The following is a 15126-nucleotide window of genomic DNA, read 5'->3' on the forward strand; positions in this document are numbered from 1 at the left end:
TTTCCTCAAAGAAAACACACAAATAGATAACTTATATTTACAGAATTTTATTTCATTATGTTGCAAACAATGACATCCAGATATATTGATACACAATTTTTACTGTGCGTGTATGTGCATTTGTGAGTGTATGTGCATGTGTGTGTAAAGAGAGCAGTGAGACCACAGAAAGCAGAATGAAAATCCCGTGTGAGGGAGCCCTCATTGGGTTTACAAGGCAGAGATAGCGAGCAAGAGGGCACTGGGCGATTCTCTGGGCCGACATACACACACACAAACAAACAAACCTCATAAAAAGGTGAGCAGACTTTTTCCCTCTGTAAAACACACTTTTGCTATGGGGCGTGTGCCTGTGCTCTCAGCAGCTTGGGGATCATTAAGGTCCTGTGAGTGTCTACTAGAAAGCAAGTTTGTTAAAAGAGATGAAGTAGTGTGAATGAATACAGTGGGTGAGAAGCTTTGCCTCCTCTCTCCTCTGACCATCAGAGCAGAGACGGCGGAGAGTTTCTCCTGTCATAACATACAAACACACACACACACACACTATGTATAGACACATGTACACGTGCACCCGCCCGCAGAACCTCGTGTGATTCAACTAGAGAGCTGCATCCTGCTTAATTTTTTTTAATCATCTTCTCCTGGACAGCTTCCACTCATTCTGTTTCTTTTATGCTAACTTTCCTCACACTTTCTCTATCACCATCCACGCAGTGACAGACCACAACAATGGAGGCATGGAGTAAAACAAAACAAAACAAAGCCTAAACCCCTTCAACAAGGGGCGCAGTCAATCAGTTAACTGAAATCCACCTGCACCAGCACACGAGGATATTTACCCTTTGACCCGACAGGAAGTCATGACAACAGTATGCAAATTCGGCAAATTTAACAGTATACAATTTTTTTGTTTGATTCACCATGCAAGGAATACTTCTTATCTTTTGAGTGTGTTTATGTGTCAGAGATTGCGTGACATTTATTAAGCGTACCCTACATCCAGAATAATTTACATAAAAGGACAATAGTCATCTTAATAGGGCTGGACCGATGTAGGGGAGGAGGGAAGCAAGGGGAGGGGACAGGGAGAAGGTAAAGCGCCATGGTCAACTATGGTTTGGAGTGCGAGAGGTGAGGGGCTGGGCTGGGTGTCAGGACAGAAGGAAGAGGGCAGAGGGGTGGGGTAGGGTGCTTTTGGAGTTGGGGGTGGGGGGCAGGACCGGGCAAGAGATGGAGGCAGTCTCAGCGGCACTCCCAGACTTTGACTGTCTGATCGACACTGCCCGTCACCACGTAGGGAGCAGTCTTATGGAAATCTGCAAGAGAGGTAAACATTTGTTCAGGTACGCTGCATTAAAGATTAGCTCAATAATTTCAACAAGTTCATAAAAAATAAGTTTAATCTGAAGTACAAAGTGAGCATTTCAGCTTGGGTTTACGTTCTGTATTTTTACAGGTTCAGTGCAGGTTAATGTTAGACGTTTTAGAAGCTGGAGATACAAAATGAATGCCATTAATAACGGTCTTACCCAGAGAGGTAACAAAGTGTTCATGGGCACACAGGGTCTTCATGCAGCGTTTGTTCTTGTAGTCCCAGATCCTAATGGTTTTGTCATCAGCACAGCTCACTATGAATCTTCCTCCAGGATGAACCAACACCCCACGCACCCAGTTATCATGTCCCACCTGAAGAAACAACACTTATTACCCACCACTCCCCTCATTCATAAGCAGTAACACTGAGACAGTCATAGAAACCATCACTCACCAGAGTCATAAGGCAGATGCCAATGCTGACGTCCCACATCTTAATTGTTTTATCTCTGGACCCGGAGAGAAGGAAGGGGCCAGGTTTTCCACTCTTCTTGCTCTGCAAAACAGAGATACGGGAAGATGTAAGAAACAGCGATTGGCTACATCAAAGACAACAATGCAGTTTGTCATCAAAAAGATGTAGGTACTTCTTAGGTACGAAGTGGCATTTTTCAGTCATGCTAGAGGCACGGCTCGAGTCAATGTCGATGTCAGTCAGTCGGGATGAATTTCCTGACTTTTCATGTAGCACCAACATCAGGTCAAAATCTTAATTTGTCCAATACTTTGGTCTATGACTAGATACTTACAAAACTAAAGGCATTCTCATCAGCTTCAGCTATACTTTGTGTTTAGTGCTAATTATTAACACACTAAACTAAGATTGTGAAGATGGTAAACATTTTACCTGCTGAACAGTCACATTTTAGCATTGTCATTGTGAGCATATTAGCATGCTGATGTTAGCATTTAGCTCATAGCACCACTGTGCCTAACTACAGCCTCACAGAGCTGCTAGCATGTCCATAGACAGGGCTATAAACATGGATGCAGATATGTAAATGCCATGTTTTTAAAAAGCTCACAGCCTGAAGATAAATATAAGTGTGGGGAGTTCTTATTCACATCCCCAGCTGATCCTGTCGGCATCTAATCTTTTGTGATAAAACGGTGTAGTCCCTCATTCGTCCAGGAGTGTTCCATCGTAGAAAAGGTTTCAGTCGTAGTCATCTGGACACTGTTTTCAGAATCAAGACGTTTCGGCTCCCATCCGGAAGTCATTCTCAATCATGTGATAAATGCAATTAGCTAGATAAGCGTATTCACAAAAGCCTCACTGAAACAGTGCCTCTTCTGTTTTATAGTAAGGTTTTATTTTATAAAAGAGGTAGTCATTATTTCAGTGAACATGGTTCATCTTTCCTATAAACAATTGTGGGAAACCCTGTAGCTGAACCAAACATACACAAACATCCTCTGTAGGTAAATGTCACATCCTGCAGCAGCTGTACATACCTCTGAGCCTGTGGCCTCCAAGATGGTGGGGTGAGCACTGTCAGGGGCCCAGGCGATACACTCTACCACATGTTCATGCTCCCGCAACTCAGCTTTACATTCCTTCGAGGCGACCACCCAGACACGCACTGTCTGGTCATTGGAGCAGCTGGCCATCAATGAGCCGTCCTGGTTGGGACGCACCATCCTCACCCACTCTCTGTGGCCTGTAAATGTCTTCACACAGTAACTGTAGATGAAAAAAAAAAAAAAAAAAAAATTCAATTACAAAAGAACAGCTTTTACCATAAAGTAATCATCAACTAATGCAATATTATCAAGGATGAAATTTTGGAAACTGGAATATGGGAAAAAATAAAACAAACTATGTTCACAATGTAAAATTACATCCATCTAAGTCTCTTTGAGAGTTCAAACAAGGCTTCCCCTCACTTACCCAGTGGCCACCTCCCACATCTTGATGGTTTTGTCTCTGGAGGCAGACACTATGTGGTCCCCATTTGGCATGATGGCTACAGACGACACATTGTGATCGTGACCTGGACGACACAGTCGAGAGTTTAGTTGTATAACTGTTCTGAGTTCATCTTAATACTAAAACCACCAAGCCAGATGTGCCCAAAGTCACAGTGTCCAAAAACATTTAAGCTAAAATAAAACTAACCCTTCATTAGAAAATACTTTGTGTTCAGTTTCTAAAAATAAACTGAAAATAAACCTAGAGAGACTGAAACCCAGAATCAGAAAAGTTATTCAGACTCATCGTCTCATTTCAAGTGAACTGTAAAAAATGTTTTCCCTCTTCTTTCTTCCTCTTTGCTTAAATTGTCTGTTGTGCTAACATCATGATAGGTAAGATTCTTTGCTAACACATCACATACTGAACAAAGTTTATCTTTAGTCATATACAACCAAAATACTTTTAAACCCAATGACAGTATTTTCTGGGTCCATTTACATACAAAATAATTTTGCCTAATTACACCAAACATTCACCAAATCAAACATTTGAATCGAGTAGTCAAGAAATTGTAATATTTCTGTGTTTGTGTATTGGCTACACCACGTTTGCAGGTGCTCCTGTACTGTAACCATTGTTATTTCTGTAAATATCTCTTACCATGCATTGTTCGGATGCACTCGAACCCTTGAAAGTCCCATAATTTGATGCTCATGTCAGCTGAACATGAAGCCAGCAGCTTTCCCGTCTGGTCGAAGGAGATGTCCTGCACAGAGTCTGTGTGGCCCTTCAGGGTTCGCTCAAAGTCCCCTGCCTCATAGTCCCACACCTAATATCACAGACAGTGACAGTCAGTCAGCAAGACACTTCAGTCTAACCCTCCCCATGTATCAAACAGAGCTGTATACCTTACCTAAAAATCAAATGTGACTATGAACTTGCTGACATTGGTCAAATTTTACTCAGTCTAGCAGCCTAACAGCAAAACTGATGTCGAGGCATGGGAAGTCAGTGATGGGTAGACTGTATAATCAGATGACACATTCAACAAGCAGGATGGAGTGCAGGTTAGATGATGTTGATGATGGTGTTTTGACATTAAACTCGAATTTGAATGTTGAGCATTACGCAGGTCGACATGCAGGTTTAACTGTTTAGACACAGTTTAAATGGTTGAGGATATCCTTACAGCTTTAAGTTATATAAATTATAAACAATCTGCTGACACTGTTTAACCAATAAAAAGCCTGAAAAGAAAAGAAGTGGGATGGGTTGAAAGAGAAACAGATTTGCATGCTTCCCAAGGTGCAGTGCTCTGGGAGTGTTGCCTCTGACAACACGAGCATCAGCCCATCTCCACATAGATGAGCAGTGACAAAGCAGAAAAAAGAAACTGAGTGAGGAAGGAAGGGAAGCAGGAAGGGAGGAGTATAAAGGGAGGAGGCAGGGTGGGTAAAGCGAACTGAAGCAGAAGCACTGAGGATAAAAAGGGAGAACAGCCTCAGATCTGCAGTACAGCTTTGATCTGAAGGGTCAGAGCTGCAGAGGTTATGTTGTGGTGTGCTGCAATGCTCACTGATTTTGCTTATAAATGCTGCTGCACAGTCATCACTGTGCTTTAATATTCTTGCTAGAGACACATTTTGAAAGCAGTGCTTACTTTAGAAAGACATCTAAACGATATTACATTATGTGAACATAAGACTGCTGTTAATTCTTGATATTGATATGTTGCAAAATCAATTTTTTAACACTGACAAAAACTGACTAAAATATTTTAGGGTTGTCCCTTAGTTTTCGTCAACCAAAATTTTAGAACTTACACAAATATTATCATCACATAAATATGCAATATATCAATATAATTTCTCGCAGTGTACTGTGATACATTTGTGCAGAGTCTAATATAACAGCCCCACAATAAACCCCAGTGTTTGTTGAAACTGTGTAAGAAAGGTATTGATGTAACTCCATGGGCATTCTGAAGGCTGTAGTGATGTGGATTATATTGCATCAGACTGAATGGTGGTTCTGATTTTTCGTCCTCCCCCACAGACACACTGGGGGTCGACAGTCTCAACAAAAACAGAATATGATAAGATTTATGGCAGAGCTGTTGTATTGGATTGCAACTGATGTAGCTAGCTGTAACTAACAAACTGGCAGCTCAGTGTGTAAACCCTGCTTATAAAACACACACACCTTGATGGTAGCATCCTCGGAGGCTGTGACCATGACAGAGAAGACGGGGTGGAATATGACACGCGTGACTGGAGCGCGGTGCCCGCTCAGGGCGTATCTCTCCGGGGGACGGGGGATCCACTCCTTGGGGTCTCTTTTCTGACCCACAGATCCTCCGTGTGTCATCTCCTCCTTCGCTTCATTCAACTTTGACTCCAACTCCATCACCTGAGGCAGAGTGGTGAGTAAACGAGCAGAGGAGTCAGAAGACTCTGAGCAGCAAATTCTTATCCCAATAAAAAAAAAAAAGGTATGTAATTATTTGTTTTAGACATGTAACATTTTATATTATCACGCTGTCCATCTGGTAGTTTAGTTTCCTAAAAGGCTGAAATAGTTGTTTTTTCTAGGTAGGTGAGGGAGCATGGCCGCAAGGAATCAGCTTTACATTACATGATGTATGCCCACAAGATTAGCCTGCCTTACACATGTGAAATGTAAAGCATATATCAAACATCTCAGGCAAATTTAAAATACACTATCAGCTAGCACACAAACATTCCTTACCTTCTTCTGTAATCTGATGACTGAGGTCCATTTCTTTTCCAAAAGCCCTGCATACTTTTTATCTACCTCTTCATTCTATGAATGGAGAAGAGACAGACACTGAGAAAGAGGATCCACATTCCTCTTAGTAAACATGAATGTACACTCTTTTGTCATTTGTTTTGACATTTTTGTGCACCTGTCTCTCCTTACCATATCTATCTCTGCCTCTTTCTTGAAGGTGGAATAGGCCTCCTCGTATCCATTGGAACGGAGATAGTCGGCTATAGCCCGGTTTCTGAGAAAAAGTGGAATAAAACTGATGTTTTAAAGGTTTCAGTAGTTAAGTTGTCACCCATTACAGATTAGGTCTACACAGATGCTAGTATATACCCACTGCTAATCTTAAGTGGTCAGTATCAGTGTAATTTCATTTGATAATGCCCAACATTGTGCTAAATTAATTACCTGTTAATAAAGTCAAAGTGAAGGTGTCATTTAATAAATATTAGACTACTTAGGGCTACTTCGACGGGTGATAATTGTAACCCAGATACTACTGTCTGTTATAGACTTTGATCATCAGGCCATAACTGGCAACAGGATTTCCACTAAATTATCCAAATCAAATCATCCTTTTTAAACTCATCAGAACATAAACAGTCCAGATAAAAAAGAATTTCTGATGTTTTGTGCTGTCTGGACTGGAATGTATTGAACTGGGGTGCATACTATATGATCAGCCAAGCAGATGTCACCGCACAGAGCTGCTCACATTAACCAGCCATCATTTTGTGAAGTTCCTCCTCCTTCCCCATCCCCCCTCGCTTCTTTGCTCCTGTCATGTGGGTTATGAAATATTCACTAAGTAGCTATCAAGTGAAACACCTTGAAGCCCACATCTCTTCACATTTCCTCAATGATTACACATTCTTGTAAAGGAATGCACTTTGTCACAACATCTGCATTAACCTCTGCTGGATGACTTAGCCCAAACAGCTGAAGATATTCCACTGCTGTCTATCATGAGAGGAAAACATGTGATGTACATCTGTGGTTATGGTAAAACTTCGAGGTATCGCTAAAAAGCAAGCAAGCGCACTCTTCATGATCACTACATGTGTTTGTCTACATGTCTGTTCTTGTTTGCATGTGTAATGAGCCTGCACACCCACATATTTACATCCAGGCACTCACAGTTCATCTCTTTGTCTCTGTGACAGCACCATGGCGGCTGCTGTTCTCTCCCTCTTGGGGAGGTGAGGGTGAGGTGATGTGTTGGGAGAGTCTGGCTGGGAAGTATGTGGTGGGGAGGTGTCTGATCCCTCAGTGCTGTTCTTCGTTCAGAGACTCGGAGGTGGCGAAAAGGGTGCCACGCAGAGGGAGGTGAACTGGAGATACTGCTGTCAATCAGCTGTTGGGACAAGGCTCCACGAGTGTTCACTGGCCCAAATATCACTCACCAATCAGACGTGCCCATCACCTGAGGAAGAGAGAATGGAGAGAGGAAAAAACAAACAGGAAAAGTGTCACAGCTGATTGCCAGTAAAAATATACATTTATATTGTAGGATTAAAAGACAAATTAGTGAGAACAATCAGTTGACAGCCTGTATAACTAGGTTCCAGGACAAGTTATTAAAAAAAAAAATAAAAAAAAAAGACAGAAAAGATACAAAACAATTATTATTATTATTATTCTTCTTAGTTATGGAGATTTCTAATCTGCTCTTTCAAGTAAATATACTCAAGGGGTGATACAAAAACTTACACTAAAGTTTTAAAAGGATTGAGTAAATGAAGCACAGAGATAAGAAAGTTGGGAAGTACAACAACGTTTAAGTAGAAGTAGAGAAAAGGCCATCCTCCTGTTCATTTATTCACGCACTGATGCATGCATCATGAAATTATCAAACACATTGACAAAAAAACTTGACTGTACAAGACTGGACTAGCAACTTCAACACTGCTGGCATCTGGGGCCACAATAGCACTAAGCTGCTTAGCATCTAGACCAGACAACCTAGAGTCTGTGTGTGTGTGTGTGTGTGTGTGTGTGTGTGTGTGTGTGTGTGTGTGTGTGTGTGTGTGTGTGTGTGTGTGTGTGTGTGTGTGTGTGTGTGTGTTTCTAAGTGGTAGAGACCTCCATACAGCTGACCGTGCAATGTAAAGACTGGACTGGACGGTGGCTAACAGGATTAACCCCAGACATGGAGAGAGGACCTTAACAACAAGCCACCCTTGCCTGTATTACTGTCTGGTGCATCGTCCTTGTCCGTTTCACCGTCCATTGCCAGTTGCTGCTTCTAAGCACAAAAGACTACTTCAAGAAAATAAATAATTGAATGATACTCATAACATTCTTATTTTTTCTGCACATATTTTTACTTTACAGGTGAGAATTTCCTTTCAGTGAAAGCACAGCAGCCGCAGGAGACAACAAAACATTAAACCAGGGACGTGCCTGAAGTGTCCTAGAAAGATCTCCTTTTTCCCGCCTTCAAACCTGAGGGGTGCTCTGAGCTAACAGGACAGAGCTAGTGATTTTAGCTGAGCAGCACTCTCAGCGTGGTTCAAAAATAGCCATTTGACCAAAAAGACCAACCTTCAAACTATTACGTAACCACAACAATATCGGTAGCTTCTGCACTTGCCTGAGACTCATGATCTTCACCAGCAACTGCATTTGAGAGTAATGTTTTAAAGCAACACAGATAAAGGGGTGTGCAAAATAAAGACGTGACTAGGGCTGCGTGATATGGTGAAAAAATAGATACACTACGATTGCGATATGATTCACAATTAGTGAGTTAAAAATCATGATGATGTGACATTTGTTGGGGTCTGTACCAAGCAAACATGTTTTCTTATGTTTGGAGAAGAATATTTATAGGCCAGGGCATCTCTGCAGCACTACTGTACTTCATTATAATGATATTTTGTCACACATTTTACCTTTATCAAAAAATTGCAGCTTCTGCGATTTGGATATTGCACTTGGCCATATTGCGATTTCGATATTTCAAATAATTGTGCAGCCCTACAAGTGACAGCATGAGGCCTGGTTTCAGTCAGTAAAAAGTATTTTCAAGTCTTCAAGAGTCCTCCAGTTATGCACTGAAAAACAAATGTAGTTATCTATGCTTAGTGCTAAACAGTGAGAACATGGTCAGTCATAAATCAAAAAGAAGGGTTCAAGGTCCTGTCTATGTATCAGGCTTATCAAAAGGAAATAATATATAGGTGGTTTGTTTACAACCTGTGCAATCATCTGACCACTCAGTTCTACTAAAATGCAACAATTGCTCTGAACAAGATTCTACCAAATGAAGAGGAAAGCCAAAAGGTTTGCAGTGTTATCATACAATATGCATCTGTTCATGTGTGGACACCGCCTGTGGTCAGTTTCTAGTGAGAATTAAAACACATTCTTCAACATCTAGATAAGCATTACTATTTCAGTATAAAGTCACAAATCTCACCTCTCTGTGACTCAAGAAGGTGCCTTTTCATCATGAAAAATAACAGTTTCATAAATCAATAATCAAAATAACGTTAGTTGCAGCCCTAACTTAGATATAAAGTGGATCCTAAAACGGTCAGATTATGAAAATCGCGTGGCAATTCTGTTTTAGTAAGACAGTTCAACAGATAACAAGCCCATGCTCAAAGAACCACCGGAGTAGAGAGCACAGACAAGTCTAAGTGTTATTTTGGCATGTTAACAAGTCACCCACAGAATTAACATTAATTAGCGACAGCTGATATGATTTGCTGCCGGTGATGTTTGTAATTTTAACCAGACTCTAAGTTTTTCACGGGATAAAAGAATTATCACAAATGCCTGACAACTGTTTCCAAATTAAGCCGGCTATAAAATTATGGCCTAGTGGCAGGGAGAGCATGGTAACTTCAGGGCCTAAGTTTGATCTCTAGTGTGTTCATGCGATAAATATCCTTGAGCAAGATACTGAATTGACCCCTTCCTACACCTGGGGCACCATGACTAGGCTGACCGTGTAAGCAAAACAGAGGAGAAAAGAATTTTCCCCGTGTAGTACACAAATACAAAAAAAAAAAAAAAAAAAAAACATAATTACAAAGCTGTATAACAGGGATTCATTTTATGGAAATGCCTGAAGGGACCTGCTGAAATGATCACACAAGTCATTGTTCCTGCACGAATGTAGTGTTCTTTTGCTGAGGACAGATGACAGAAAGTACACAAATTAAATAAACTGACTGTCCACAAGTACAGAGTGATGAAATTAAAGATTCTGGCAAGTTGTAGATGACTTGGAATGAATCTGAAAAAAATTTTAATTTACCATTTAAAAAAGGTAAACCACAAGAAGATGCAACCTGACTAAATTATGGTTCTGGATGGGCGATCATGTGTCTAGTTCTTATTATTATGTACAGCAGATGAAACACCACTGATACTCAGCAATTACTCTACCACAGGTTTACTGGCTTTTTACTCACTTTACTGCACTTACAGTAATGAGTGTAGTTGTCCTCAGCTCGAGTAATCTTCGAGTTACCTTCACTGTGTGCATGTGTGTATGTGGAGGAGCTCAGTCAGTCACAGAGAGCAGGGCAGAGGCTGCAACGTGATAATAAATCCTGCGGTCTTTAGGCTCGGGGCCTGATTAATACCGGGTTTCTGTAGACATCCCTAAATTAAATGATTTTTCTTATTCATTGTGTTTCTGGCAGTCACAAGTTTATTTTTCAACTGCAAAATGATTGACTCTGTTCCAACACCCAGGTTGGCAAAAGAAAAGGTCAGATGGTAATGAATTTGTTATCGTTCCTCTCTCTTTCTTAATAACAAAGAGCCGTGAACAAAACATTCAGGTAGCAACTTTTAATTTTTAGCCGGTGCTGACCCTCACGTTCACTGGTTAAAATGACAAACGTCACTGTTGGCACGTCATATCAGCTGTCGCTACTTAAAGGGATAGTTTGGGTTTTTTGAAGTGGGGCTGTATGAGGTACTTACCCATAGTCAGTGCAGGTAAAACACTGACTATGGATAAGTACCTCATAAAGCCCCTCGTCAAAAAACCCAAACTATGCCCTTGACGTTAATTCTGTGAGTAACTTCCCAAGCCAAAATTAAACTTGTCAGTTATGTTTGTGTGCTCTCTGCTAGGCAGTGTCTGTACTCTGCCAAAGATTGTTTGTGAGGTAAAAGAAGCATCACTCTGTTACACTACTGTACGAATGCGAGTGGACTGAGTGTTTCTGTAGTTCCAACAAATCCAACATGGATACGTCTTCTCTCTAGCGAATCACTTCACGTCAATTTCAGGAGTTGCATTCTCCCAGTTAAATTATTAATATGATATGGATGAAAGTTTAAGCTTAACAACTTGACAGTTTTGAACCAGGATCTTCTGTATTTGGATCAAGTAGCTCGTAAAAATAAGGTACGTCAAATTTAGAAGGCTACAACTGTTATTTCAATGTGTCAGGTACATATTTAATCAACATTTAGGTAAATGTAACTATCAGATTGGACTCAGTATCAGCAAATACCCTATATCAAAACACTTGTCTGGATCAGGGCCAAAAGCAAGACATATCTAGTATAAATTATAAAACAAAACCTCAAAACACCTCAAAAAACATTTGAGCTATAATAATGAATTTTAGATGGAGAAAGAATCCTATCACAATATGTGACAGACTACATGCGTCCATGTGGAGGCCACTAAGAGCATAGGCAGCATGACATTTCACTGAAGAAAACTGAGACATCACTAGGAGACGGAGCAGCCTCCCATCTCTCTGCATCCACTCATAACCACAACACAGATGTAACAAAATGTTACCATACCATATAGTCTTGGTTTAAACTGTGAAATGTAAAAAAAGGTGAATAGCTGACGTGACTAAGCTCCCATTAGGGTACAATATCATACTGTGGCATCAATTATGCCTCAGCTGTCTTTCTCAGAGCACTGAAAATGTGTCTTGAACACAGAGCCATGATCAGGTTAACAAGCAGCATGAACAACAGTTATCAATGCTGGTATAAATGCAACATTCTCTGAAACTATGTAGAAATTAATTTGTAAATGTAATGGTAAGATCTTTATATGACTTGAAGACAATTTGACTCCATCTACAGGGCTCTCTCCAAGGATTTTTGTTAAGTGTGATGTGACTTGTGAAGACTTGCTTTTTGAGTTTCGTATCATTATAAACTGAATACCTTTGGGTTGTTTGAAATGAAGTAAGCGAGTAGTACAACATCGCTTTGGGCTATGGTAACATAAGTTGAACATGAAGTCTACAACAACTAACAATTATCTGTCATCAATTAATTGATTAGTCTATAAAATAGTGAAAATTGTCCATCACAGTTTCCTAAAGCCAGGAGGGACATCTTCAAAGATATTAAATTTTCAATGATACCAAATAAAACAGAAAAAAGCAGCAAATCATCACACTGGAGAAGCTGGAACCAGAGAATGGTTGTCGTTATCGCATGATAATTGATTAAAGCAATCGATTATTTAAAATAGTCAATCAACTAATCAATTAATTGTTCTACTTGTCATTGTATTTTATGTTTTAAGAGCGTATCAATTAAATAATTCAATATTCATTGATAATTTAAATAATAGTTTCAGCTCTTGGGTGGGGATACCATTTTTACATCATGATTACAGGTAGAGCCAGAGGGTATACATCAGAATCAGAATCAGAAATACTTTATTGATCCTCGAGGGGAAACTGTTTTGGAAACTCTACATGTCCTGCGTCTGACTCACTTTTATGAACGGGTCAACAAGTCTCAAGTCAAAACTGCCTTAATGAATAAAACAAATGCAAAATGAAATTTCTAGTATGCTTAAGGTGGTTTAGCATACTAGTTTTTGGTTTTCTTGCAGTTTCAATGTTATTTTGAAAAGCAGGAGTGATTTACAAAAACAGAGGCACAGAATATTGAAGAGATAATCAATGTCAACCAAACAAAACAAAAAGGCAATGAAACCAGGCACAGGCATGAATTCTGGCAGCATATCAATATTTTAGTCATCATGTTCAGTTTGTGTCAAGCTGCTGTTCAATGCCCCTCCTTAGGGGTGACCTTCAGGCCAAACAAGTCCCTGCTGGCATAAACTGAACCACACGGCAATGTTTGATTACAAATCGAACATTGCGTGTGGTTCAGTATATCAAATAAAAAATCCACAAATCATGTTTTCCCTTTAACTGGCAGCCTACAGTGCTTCATTACATTTTCTTGATAAATGATGTCTCTCCAGAGCAGGATTTATTGTGATATTAGTCTATTGCCCTACAATAAAAACAATAAGTTCAAAAGTTACTCGACATTTATCGAAAACATACTGCATGTGCCATCAATGAATCAAGATTTAAATGTAACAAGACAGTGACTGAATATGAAAACATGATACCAATACATCTTTGATTTTCCACTTAATTAAGAAGTATTGTACTTTAATAAGTGCAGTTCTTCTCATATGGAGGTGAAAAAGAATAAGTGGGGATGCAGGTATAGGCCTAAATATAGTAGAATTAAAACCTTCAATGCACTTTCAACAACAACACCTTATTGTATTTGAAAACATTTAATAGGTAAAATTGTGAGATGCTGTAGTATTTTGCAAAATGGAACACGTATAAATAAGGTTCATAACCTATTCTACAGGCATGGGCCTTCACAGTTAATGCTTTGCAACAGCAGCTACTGGACAATTACTGGGCATTCAATTTGCTAGTAAAATGTAGCTCATGAGACAGTTTTGTTCATCTCAAGTGATATCTGTACAGCCTTGTTAATTAACAGTATTTCGTACTGATCCTTTTCTAGTCTCCACCCTGATTGTGAATCATCAAACCATGATAGATTACCTTAAGGGAGCGTGTAGTACGAATCAAAACAACCCTAATTAGCTAACGACTGCTTTATTTTTTGGAGAAACAGGTATGAGTTCAAAATCTGGCTCGGGTGACGTCTTTCCAAGCTTCGATGGCCACAAGGGCAAAGTTGCAGCAATGGCTCAGCAACGCCCTTTCCAGCTAACGCTAGCTTAGCACGATAACGTAGACGTTAACTGGAGCTGTCAGTTTGAGCAGGCTAGATTTACACAACCACACAATCACCATACCAAAACACACAAAGGGCGTTGGTCTACATAACGTTAGCTAAGCAACACAGCCACTTTCTGAAAATGAAATAACAGCTACCCGTTCAAATAGAGGAAATGGAATATGTAACCCAAGTTTGATTATTGGATATTAGCTGACATTCCCCAGTACAAGACAACACACTGGTTTACCAGTTAAAGTGTAACGTTATTCACACAAATTAAATTTTTCCACATCAAACAAGGTCAACGTTTCAAATTTAGCATTTGATTTATGAATTTTCTAGCTACATTAGAATATTTTCACCCGGCTGTGGAAAATATGGCAGCAAGCTGACAGCACCTAAGTTAGCTTAGCCGGCTAACGTACCACGTTAGCTCATCCCCACAGAACTTCCATAAATAGATGCAGCTAACGTTAGCCAAATGTTCAGCTAGGTTTCACAACAAGTGTCTCGATACAAATCACGCATTGTCCGATAAGCGCAGAACAGGTTTTAAAACGACATTCACATTCAGCATAGTTGAATAATAGCACCGTGAGATTATCTTAACGTTCAGTCTCTAAATCGGTGCTCTTGTGAATGCCAACTTTGCCACTTAGCTTAGCTTAGCTGTCGGCCTCTCCGCCATTTTGAGATCGGAACGGGAAAGCGCAGACACTGCAGGCAATTCGTCGTCAAAAATAACAAGTCTTTCCAACTACCAAAACAAAAACATAAAAGCGTGGGAAAACTACTAACTTACCCACTGACAAATAGTCACTCTCATTTCCCCTCAACAGGTCTAAGCATGCGATCGGAAACCCTGGTTTTGATGTGATATTGTGACTTTTCACATCATCCAGTCGGTCAGATTTTTTCTCCTCTTTGGTACCACCGCATTCGCCCGGCCCCAGCTAACGGTCGCGATTGGATATCGGTTGCGCGCACGTTGAGGTGAGCGGAGGCGCGCAGCGTGCAAATCTTACGCTCTTGAAATT

At 40.2% G+C, this 15126-nt stretch overlaps 1 protein-coding gene across 2 annotated transcripts; it reads right to left on the minus strand.

The window, feature by feature from the left end:
- Positions 1 to 31: 31 nt before the first annotated feature.
- LOC122888879 (lissencephaly-1 homolog B) lies at positions 32 to 15073 on the minus strand. 2 transcript variants are annotated; one of them, XM_044223875.1, is made up of 11 exons: positions 14892 to 15073; positions 7214 to 7499; positions 6230 to 6314; positions 6038 to 6112; positions 5492 to 5698; positions 3950 to 4118; positions 3266 to 3368; positions 2830 to 3058; positions 1769 to 1870; positions 1530 to 1686; positions 32 to 1316 (listed from the first exon to the last, which is right to left on the minus strand). In XM_044223875.1, the coding sequence occupies exons 2-11, from the start codon at positions 7243 to 7245 to the stop codon at positions 1243 to 1245; spliced, it is 1233 nt and encodes a 410-aa protein (XP_044079810.1). In that variant the 5' UTR covers positions 7246 to 7499; positions 14892 to 15073; the 3' UTR covers positions 32 to 1242. The 2 variants fall into 2 exon arrangements, with proteins under 2 accessions (XP_044079810.1, XP_044079811.1); XM_044223876.1 differs by lacking the exon at positions 14892 to 15073 and adding an exon at positions 14515 to 14801.
- Positions 15074 to 15126: the final 53 nt, after the last annotated feature.

This window comes from Siniperca chuatsi, linkage group LG14 (assembly GCF_020085105.1).
Source record: "Siniperca chuatsi isolate FFG_IHB_CAS linkage group LG14, ASM2008510v1, whole genome shotgun sequence".
Classification (NCBI taxonomy): domain Eukaryota; kingdom Metazoa; phylum Chordata; class Actinopteri; order Centrarchiformes; family Sinipercidae; genus Siniperca; species Siniperca chuatsi.

Excerpts from the sequence above, each read along its gene's own strand:
- LOC122888879 (XM_044223875.1), bottom strand. The coding sequence starts at position 7,245 with ATGGTGCTGTCACAGAGACAAAGAGATGAACT. Across the intron at positions 6,113-6,229 it reads AAGAGGCAGAGATAGATATG|AATGAAGAGGTAGATAAAAA; the intron begins GTAAGGAGAGAC and ends CTCCATTCATAG. Across the intron at positions 4,119-5,491 it reads CCGAGGATGCTACCATCAAG|GTGTGGGACTATGAGGCAGG; the intron begins GTGTGTGTGTTT and ends CTGTGATATTAG.